The 10,997-nt window shown below is 37.7% G+C and overlaps 1 protein-coding gene across 1 annotated transcript; it reads left to right on the top strand.

Annotated features, from left to right (window-relative positions):
- The first annotated feature begins 4,139 nt into the window (after positions 1–4,139).
- Positions 4,140–6,253, top strand: LOC109705915. Its single transcript, XM_020226701.1, has 4 exons — positions 4,140–4,143; positions 5,272–5,375; positions 5,879–5,956; positions 6,083–6,253. The coding sequence occupies exons 1-4, from the start codon at positions 4,140–4,142 to the stop codon at positions 6,233–6,235; spliced, it is 339 nt and encodes a 112-aa protein (XP_020082290.1). The 3' UTR covers positions 6,236–6,253.
- The last annotated feature ends 4,744 nt before the right edge of the window (positions 6,254–10,997 follow it).

Here is a 10,997-nt window from a genome sequence, read left to right on the forward strand (position 1 = left end):
GTGTGCAACTAAGAAGATATTCAAATCTGTAATTCTTATGAGAATGTGTTGTGAGGCGCTGGTGGATATTAACTTGTGACAGCAAATGCCTTTGCATCCTTATGCCCACATCATGATCAATCTCCTCCGTTTATATGGAACTGGTTCTTGATACCCTCTCTTGTTGAAACTGAGAATACATTAAAAAAAAAATCCATTAACAATATTTTTAAAGAATTTTTATCGATACCTAAAATATTGTATCTTTAGATTTATCATAATAGCAAGACTATTCATCATTTGTTTTGTTAGAAATATATATATAAGTAACATTTGTCATAAATGAGGAGTTAGCTAATCAGATGTATGTTCACTTGATAGTTTGAGAATTGAGCGTAATCAGATGAGGGACACGCGTGTGACCTACAAATTAATGAGGATATATACCAGTCATGTCCTGCGCTAAAGCATTGTTTATTCATTGTGAGAAAATAGTGGCATATGGAATTGGACTTGTTCTGTTTTCAATGCAATAACATTTGCATCTAGTCTTGCTTCGGGATCAGATCAGATTCCTGGAGGTATATTCATGTATGTAAATCAGTGTCTTTGATTTTCAATTTTCTAAAGAATTGCCTTTTCTGTTGAAACAACCAACCAATATCTGGTTTACTTTTGTAAGTATTAAATTATGCTAAATAACCATTGTTCTCTATACTAGAAAACGGCGTTTTTAATATTTATATTCAACACTCCCAATCACGTCTAGGCTCTAGACTTTTTGATGGGCTCAAGATATGGATTTGAATTAAATGAGAGAAACTTAAATGAAGCTAGGAGCCTGACGGAACTTGAACTCAAAACCTCATGCTCAGATATTGTCACGCCCCCGCCCCGAAGCCCCTACCAATTTGGCACGGTTCGGGCGCGGCAAACGAACGCCGAACGGACAGCACCTCCCCTGTCCGCCCAAGGCTCAACAGCAGATCGAGTACAAGAATTTACCGAGAAAAATTAAATTCTATAAGTACGCGATCAACAGGGCACAAATAGTGCCAACAACGAAGAGCAAGTAATCCACAAGATACACGAGTGAAATAAAGAGAGATCTACTAGCTATTACATCACATTTGCATTCTTTATACAATTACATTTTCTTTCCCAAAATGAATATATGTTCATCAAGTACATAGCTCTCCAAAGTCCTCACCTACATGAATCTCTCTCAAATACATAGGTGTGCTAATGCAAAAGGAAAGTTACTACTCTACCAATAATCCTCATTGGTCGGGCGCGATGCCCTTGCCACGGTCCTCGCCCGGCAAACCTGTACCTAGCCCTGGAAGTAAAGTGGGGTGAGAACTATCTTCCATAGTTCCCAGTGGGCTCGGCCGCCGACTCCGCCGATCTCCCCACTAGGTCAAAGTGGGCACAAGTAACAACAAGATAGATAGATATGTATATCAAAGCTGTAAAGACATAATAGGAAAACTATGCTACTATACCCATAATCATGTGAAATGATTGCATGCATCATTTAGTAAAGGTTTACTATCATGCTAACAAGTTCGATTCATGTTCGATAAGCAATGTTCAATGACAATATTCACTTTTCATTTACCCAATCTGTGGCAAAATCCTTGGGTTTGCCTACGCCTCACATATCCATCCCATTGGGTAGGGAGACTCCATGTGTCCCTAAACCCGGGACTGTCTGTGGACATCCACTCTGTCCTACTCGCCCGACACTGCAGAGTACTAGACGACAAATCCTCTCCATGTGAGGATATGGATTGCTTTACCATCCCGAATAACAGACCGTGAGCTTGATCTATCCTCTCCACGTAAGGATACCCTACGAACTAGGGCCAACATTCTCTCGGAACTCACCTATTCCGACATTTATGCATAGTTACTTAGCTCTACTAAGTTTATTGTTCACGAGTCATTTTCTAGGAAATCCACCTATCCCTAAGTTCATGAACGTCTAGTGTCAAATACACTACATAATGCCACTTGTTCTGTTCTTTAAACATTTAGATGCCACTCTCTATGTCACTAAATAACCATCGAGTTTATCTCTTTCCTTTAGCACTACAGGTTCCATATTCTGACCAAATCCTTACCTATCCATTTTACCAAGTATTCCATGTACACTAGGTTAACATTTAGACGCATAAGGAAAAGGTACTACAATGCAATCCTACAATGCAACATGCAAGAGATGAAAATCATGTATTTCTAAGACATAGAAAAGAGTTTGGTTGATTCGGGATGACACCCTCCACCTTTTGAGGGTACAAAGGTTCTAGAAATGCTTCTCGCCGAACGTTACGACGATGTCTCGGCCTCCTTGGTCCAAAACGGCGCTCAATCGGCTATATTTCGCCGATAGCTTTTCACCCGCTCGACGAATCGAAAATCCGACTTCGCCCCCGCATTTAGACACCTAGCAATTAGGTTTAGATGCCCTCAAATGAGATCAAACCTATCATTTATCAAAGACCCCAATTTTGAGCCCTAGGTTTGCACCTATAGCAAACCACCAATAAATCCCTAGATTCTAGCTTTAATCCACCATTAATGGCGCTAGAGGTCCATTTGACCTCAACTCAAAAGCCAAAAACCCAAAACCCTAAGCTTTACCATACTAGGGTTCATGAGCTTACCTCTAGGTTAGCTCCAATGGAGAGGAGAGGAAGTGGAAGATGCTCCAAGCCTTCTCTAGCTTGCTCTCCTCCTCCTTCTTCTTCTCTTTCTTCTTCTTCTTTTCCTTTCCTTTTCTTCTCCTTCTCTTTTTCTTTTCCTTTCTAGAGAGAGAGGGAGAGAGAGATGAGAGCTGGGAGGGAAATGAGAGAGGGAGAGAGGGTTATTTACCCTCTATTGTAACAATATCCACTTAAGACCCTCCACTTTTGCTCTGCCTGGGCAGTTTTCACGCGGAGGGACCGGTCCTTCCCTGCCAGGGACCGGTCCCTGAGGACCTTCCAAAAATTCACACGTACGGGAACCGGTCTCTGCCCGAGAGACCGGACCCTTGAGGACCGGTCCTTTCTGAGAGACCGGTTTTCGAGAGTTGACCTCTCGGGACTTAGCCAAATTTTCACTTCTCCCGCGGGTTTCACCTACCCGGACCGGTCCCTTAACCCAGGGACTGGTTGCATCAGGCAATCCCGCAACCACCAGCTACGGGGACCGGTCCTTCCCTGCCAGGGACCGGTCCCCGAGAGCAGAATCTGCCAAGTGCAGATTTTGCACTATTTGCTCTCGTCGACTCGACTCCAAAGCACTTTTTGTGTCTTGGACATCTCTAGCTTCTCCGAAGCCTACTCGCTCGACAATTAGTCGATCCTGGACGAAATCAAACTCTCGAATTTCGAGAATTCACTTCCTTACAGATATCATATTAAATTATGTAAAATAATCATTTTTCTCCTATAGCTTAAATTACTAGAGAACGGTGTTTTTGATATTTATATTCAACTATAAAGGTATGTAGTAAATCATTTTTGGTGACAATCTTGGTATCACTAAAATCTTACCTCAATGTTTGAGATCTGTAATGGCTATAGATAGATAAAGATTTATAAACTTCAATTTCTATACGCTACATCAGCTACAATCTCTTAGGTCCCCTTGGCTCTTACATATAGCTACTTGACCATCTTTATGCAGAACAACTCGTCGAGAAAACCTTACGAGCTGCTATCGCTGAGATTTGTGTTGTTATTTCCTTTGGTGATGAAGAAAAGAACCATCTTGACTTTTCCAACAATGTTCTCAATTCATTTTTATTTGGGAAAAGCTTTGATTCTTTTATTAGCTGCCTTTCATCAATGCACGTTGAGCAGTCAACCTTGAATGAAGTTAGTATTGACAATCTAAATATGAACCATTTGGAAGTGAGGTTTCAGAATGTATTTATTGATTTGTCCTTCAAGCGACTTTTCATAAGCACAAGTTATATCAAATCTTTGTCCTTTTGTTTACAGTTCTTTAAGTTTTTTGTCCTTTTGTTTTGTTAGGTCATAATATTTTGTAGTTAGTTTTATAGATAATGATGTTAAATATGTATAGGCTTGCGACGCTAGAAAAATGTAATGATTTTTTTTTTTTTATAAAGGATTAGATATATTAAGTACTTTTTTGTGTAACCCGCTATGGGTTTGTAGTGCCCGCTATGGCACCCCTTACCCACTTTTCGCTATGAGAACTCTCAAACGCTATGTGCCCGCTATCTGCTATTTATAACCTTCGTTTTAAACACAGAGTTTGATTTTATTCTATAGCAATGGTTAATTCAATGGGAAAACAAAATCAAAGCACCTTTTTATTGCGCCTCTCATCTCAAGCGAACTCTAATGCATTATACATTATATCATGCACTTTGTTCATAAGCATTAAACGTTCAATAATTAGTCAGTACTTGTCTGGCAGGCGCTGTAGCTTTTATGCGAAACATTTCAATCAAAGCTGTTGGACTAGGAGTGCACTTGGCGGCTGGTGCCCATGAGATATTGCTCAAAACAGAATGCATCCTCACAACTATTTCACCACATCTTCCCTCATCTCAACTAAGCAGAAGAAAAGCAAACATAAGATCTAATCAGCCGGAAGACACACAACAAGATTGTAAGGTGCTTGTAGGTGATGCATTTCCGAAGTCTTTTTGTTATGATGCTACAGAGAGATCTTAACTTACTGTGCTCTAACTGTATTTAGGCATCTGGGTACTAATTATTTGATTTCATGATGTTGTTTTCTTTTATTGCTTGTTTCCCGTGTCCCGTGGTGGTCATATTGGATGTGAATGGTTTACATATCTTTTTGCAGATGAGCACTATATGATCGATTTGGTGTATTTTTCGATGATGAGTTATCTATGAAAATCGGAATTTATTATTTGCAAAAGTTTGCTACCTTTCTAATTATTATGTAGAAACTATTATATAATTCAAGAGGATGTTTCAAAACATTCTGTGATGAGTGTTGTCCACCCACTACTCTGAACTTGCTTCTATTTCTTCCTCTTTGCTCTAATTGTCTTTGTGTTTTTCAGTCTTTTGTAATATGGCATCATCTAGCTTTCGAAACTTTCGTATCTATTTCGTGCTTGCTAACATTGTACTAGTCGTAATTTTCAGATTTGTCACGACGACTTGATCATAGACCATCAACTTGTAATAGTACTCTAATGTTGTGATTCCTTCATACTATTATTCATATAATAGAAAGAATGTAGTAACTGTTCTCTACTTGAATATAGCATTTTAAAGTATGTTCCATGTGCAGTTTTAAGTGTAAATTATGAAGAAACTCTCATTAGATGCTACATACATGTCGGCAATGAAAAGCAAGATGCTGGGTCTCCTCAATCCCCACTAGGTGGCAGGACGGTATGGCAACAACCTTAATTTTGATATGTTGCGTATGGGTGTTTTTTAAGCATGTATGCCAAGGATGGTGTAGGGAGGAGTGCGGCTGGTTTGGGCAGGATTAGTGTTTTTTGCTGTTGTTTTTTGTTTTGTTTTGTTATTTTTTGTGGAAGAAGGGGGGAGTGAGGTATGACTAAAATATCCCTGCAAAATCATATATTCAAATACATTCCATTATAAAATTTGAATTATCATATATATATTCCTCAAAACTAGTTAATATACTCTGACAGTAAGTGAGAATTTATGGAAAGAAGTTGAATTCATGTTCTTTTTTAAAGGGGTGTTGTTTTAAGCAGAAGCTATAGTGTTACAAATAAAAATTTTGAAGGGCGTGGATGGCAATTCTTGAGGAATATACATGTAAAAAAATTATTTTTTACATTTATGTAGCTCTTCTTTTATCCTTGGTCTAATCTCCATCCAAAGTTTTATACTCGTTTCACATAAGGGCTTACTTGCAGGATGTCTTTGATCTGCCTTTCCACATGGCTAGAGATCAACTAGAAGAGAGTTTACGGACCAAGATGGCTTCTATTAAGGTGATACGTGACGGCCTTATACATTCAATCAGATGATCAGTTATTTTCACTTGTTAAGTTTGTTTCTGTTGCAAAGTACAGTAGAACTTTTCTTTTGAAAAAAAAATTAAAAAATTTGTCCTACAGGCACGGATGGTGCAACTTCAAGATGCTCAGAAGGGAGCTGAGGTGACATCCGAAGTGACTGAGAGGGAGCTTGAGCTCGAAGCTCAACTTGTTGAGGCTAGGAGCATTATCCAAGAGCAGGTTCTGATGCCTATTTTTGATACAGATGCATGAACTTTAGTTTGCTGTCTAAACCAATGTTTACTGTTTAGTAGTTAGTGCAAGTTTTTAATCCCTTCCTAGTAACAAAAGGTAGTTGGTGTGAGTTTATATGGAACTTGTGAGAGTAACCTGATATGTATGTTAAATAACCATGCAGGCTTCTATAATGTCGAAGCATTTTGCCAAGTCTGACAAGCCAAGGTAGTTTCAGAGTGCTTTACTTTTTTCTTTTTCTTTTTCTTTTCTCAATCCCTTCATTTTATCTTGATTTGCCTATTTATGTTTCTCTCCTTTTGTGCAGGAGATTAAGTGGCCACTTAGATGCCTAGAGGGAAAGTATCCATTCAGCATTAACTGAGGAAGGGAAAAAGTAATTTCTTTTCTCTAGATTTTGTTTGCAATTAGTTTGATCTATTCCTCCAACACCATGATAACGTAGGTCGATATGTTCTATTGGAACAATCACTTCATTGAGTTGCTATCGTTAGTTTGATTTGTGCCTTTTTTTCTTAATATACTAATTTGATTATGATGTAAATTTGTTTGGGTGGGACAAAAGAGGGATAATTGGATTTATCCTCTTATAGCTAAAGAATATGTAAGACGTTCGTTAGAACTTATAATTATTCTGGTCAAACTAGGTTATTCTAGAATATTACATAAATATTATCCAACAAATCCATAGAAATGTGCCATCCTCCAAATATATATTCGTAATTATCCTGAATGTACGCACATCCTCCGCAACTTTTATTTGTTTTGATTAATTTGTTTCCTTTGTGTGTTGAATTGTGGCGAGTATGTTAGGTTTAATGGTGATTTGATTAATTTGAGTGGCTTTACAAGTTCTGTTTGTCAAAATTCTGGGGTTTGTTGACAATTAGTATTAGGTAGTTAACTGATAGTTAAGTTTAACTTAACCCCCAACCAATTCGGTAGAAATAACACAAATCAAAAGGGAAAGAAAAAATATTGGGGGGGTGCCGACAAACAATGACAAGTCTATTTCGAAGCTCCGTTATAGTTCAAGTTCTGCAACAATTGTGTACACTTTGTTAATAGATGCATGTAAAACAATTTCAACAAGAGTCTCTTTTTTTTTTTTAATGCTTTGGCAAATCAAGGATGTTGCACAAATTTGAATTAATTCAAATATTTTTCAATGTGCAGGTTCAAGTATATAGTCGTGGGGCCGATCTATAAAACACTGGACCTTTGCAAATTGCGTGGTTCGAGTGTTTAATCAGTGTTCTGAGTTTTTTCAGATATTCTGGATGGTCGTTGACATTGTTCTGACCTATGGCTCGTATCCCGAGAATTGTAGTATTTAAAGTAGCGCTAAGGTCGCCAAAATGATGGACTTAGGCTGCTCTCAGGTTGCATTTTGCTAGGCTGTGTACCGGTACACCTTGATGGTTGTACCGGTACAAAAAGTGTACCGGTGACAACTCGATGGTTGTACCGGTACAAATAAATTTTTCTACCAACCCGAGCCTCGGGTTTGCGCGCACAGAATTTTGTACCGGTACACTTTACCGGTACACTTTCCCGTGTACCGGTACACAGTGCAGAATTCAGTCTGCTTGTGTTTGAGGGGTGTTTTTGGAATTGTAGCTTACCTATAAGATACCCCGCGCCCCTTAGAGGTCTCCTGAGCCCAGACCAGTGGAGAGAAGAGGTAGGGAGCTCTCATTTCTTCCTCTTTTGCTTTTCCTTCCATTTTGCTTGGGTTTTTGGAGGATTAATCATCTCTTTTGCTTCTTGATGCTAATCCCTCCATGGAAGAAGCTTTGGTGCTTGGAAGGAAGCTTGTTGGAAAGAAGATTCTCAACCCTAGGTCACTTTGAACCTTATTTGGAGCTTCTCTTGAGGTTAGTAATATGTTTTTAGCTTTAGATTCATATTTTGTTGGTTTATGCTAGATGAAACCCTAAATTTGGAACTTAGGGTTTATTTTCGGGATTTTGGATTGGATGCTCTTGGAACCAAATTGATTGGTTTAAAACCTTTGTTTAGGTTGGATTTGAGGGCCTCTAACTCCCTTTTGGCGATCGAGAGAGGTTTCTTCGCACTCGGTGAGTGTTCTTCATCTTTACTTGATTGCTTAATGTTTGAGCAATGGGTTGTTCGTAACGTTCGTGTATCTCTCTTTTCTATACCTTTAGGGTGCTAGGAGGGTAATGGGCAATCTCGTTCAGTGAAACGAAGGGTTGCGAGAGTCACGGTGGGTTTGACTTCATGGAATAGGGGAGAAACGTCTCCTATGCGATTTGTACTTGTCGTTTCATCGAAAAGCATGCATATTCATGCTAGATAGAAATTTTATAAATTTTAGAATACTTAAAATGCATGTGTTATGTATCATGAAAATTCAACTCTATATAGTAGAGTCATATGTGTATTATGCATGCATGTGAAAAGTATTCTTATTGCAAGTTGAAAACATGTCTCATGTGAGGAAAATGACTAGAATTGTGTACTCTTGAATATAAAACTCATGCTTGGACTTAGCGGACAAAAGTGCTATAAAGGGGCGTCTGAACTAGTAAACTGTGAAACTGCAACATAGAGGTATAGTGATAGGCCATTGTGACATTGACTATATTCCATGTTTTAGACATAATGACATAGTGATAGGCCATTGAGATACTTGCTACATTCCTTGTTTTAGACATGATGACATAATGATAGGCCATTGATATACTTGTTACATTCCATATTTTAGACATGATGACTTGGGATTTGAGACGGACTTTTACGCTTGCTTGCCATTATGCTCATTCGCACATGCTTGTGAGGGTCGCTCCCCACAAGCCGGCACTCCGGAGATGGCCATCGCGACACATGCTCGCCCGTGCGGGATTGGGCGCCGAAATAAGATGCCGTGGAGGAGGCTCATTCCTAGAGTGGGAATGTTGACTACCACGGGGCCATTAGGCACGGCTTAGGCAGGACCACCCACGGATAGGTCCTACAGGATTGGAACATTGGTGACTTAGCATACCGAGGGGTCGTTGACTAGAATAGTAAACAATGACATTTTACTATTGAGCTTGTGGACATTATGTTGATTATACTCATGTACATTCATGTTACAGTAGTTTTATTACTTATGCAAATTCATGCTAAGTAGAGATATCATGTTATAATAAGCTTTCATACTAGTAGCTTATGGTTCATTTCATACTTGTACTTATCCCTTTCAGCTTTTGGACCTAGTGGTGCATTTCACTGAAGTCAGTAATTGCCCACTGGGAACTATTATTTAATAGTTCTCACGCCCTTTGTTTTATGGTTCTCTTTCAGAGCCTTCAGCACCGGTGGAGGCACGGGATCGCAGCAAGGGGGTCGCGTAGCTAGTTAGCGGGGAGCTTGCTTTTGCTCTTAGGTGGTTTACTCTATTTTGTGTTTTGGTGAGGGATAGTTTGTTACCATGTATAGAGACCACCTATGTTATACTTATAGCACTTGTATTTGGATTTCTGATGTACTACCTTATGGTTTTATTTTGGTGGAGTTTAGTCTCTTGTTTACTCTTTTGTTGTAGAATCTAGTTGTACTTTGCTCTGATACCCCTAGATATTCTTCTTCTATTGCTTTATTTATTGTTTTATTATAGACGCTTTATATGTTTTAGACGTATGGCGGGTCTAGGCATGCACCGGGTGGGTTTCCGCTGGGCCTCGGGGCGTGACACGATCAGAATTCGTTTATACACTTTTTGATTTTTGTTATCAAACAATTTTTAATTTTTTATATTTTTTTCAGTTAGAGAGTTTAATTTGTTATAATTATTACAACATATGAGTGGATATTGTTGTTGTGACGTATGGATGTTTGATTTTAGTTTTATCATTTTAACGAGAATTTAAGGAACTTTGTTGATTGCTTTTTTTTTAGTCTCATCGATTTAATGTACATGAGATTAGTTTAACTAAAGTTTAATATTAGACTAGATATTTAAATAAAATATTATATATTGAATGACAATGGGACACTTATAAAGTGTCACTATATAAAAAAATATTATTTTTTTAAAAAAAATTAGGGACACTTATGTGTGTCACTAAAAGCAAAAAAAAAATGTCACTAAACTGTAGTACTTATTTGGGATATACCGATACTTTATTATGTGTCGCTATATACCCTAGGAACTGTACATATAGCGACACTATTTTTAGTGTCGGTATTTTTACCGGCAGCACTTTTTTTAGGTTTTAGGGACACTTAAAAGTGCCGCTATAACTTAGTTTTGTTGTAGTGTATGTTTTGCTTCATAAGAGAAGATGTAAAATAACGGGCTATTAGCGACCTACATCTAATGCATATATTCTTTCACTTTTAATACGAATTATGATAATGCCTTTTGTAATGCAATTATGATATTCAAATATAAATTAAGACTTTGAAAATTGTAACTGTTGACTCATGGTGTAAATAATTTTTTTTTTTAATTTTTTTAACAAAATTAACAAATTGGTGTCTTGGAATAAAAGAATTCAACTTTTGAATTTTTTTTTTGGAAGAATTTTAATATTAGTTTTTTTTTCTAGTTAAATAATATTTTTTAATTCACGTGAGTGATATTTTGCTAATTTGCACGCTATTAATATTAATCTTGAGCTAGAGAATTATTTTTTTTTCTTGATATATAATATTAGAATATTTATTTTGATAGTCGAATATTTTTACAGTATAAGATGTAACATACCGAAACTTCGGTAGAAAATATTGGACTTTAGTCAAATTGACTAAAGCGTGCGAATTGAATGGT

The sequence above is a fragment of the Ananas comosus genome, unplaced genomic scaffold (genome assembly GCF_001540865.1).
Source record: "Ananas comosus cultivar F153 unplaced genomic scaffold, ASM154086v1, whole genome shotgun sequence".
Lineage (NCBI taxonomy): Eukaryota > Viridiplantae > Streptophyta > Magnoliopsida > Poales > Bromeliaceae > Ananas > Ananas comosus.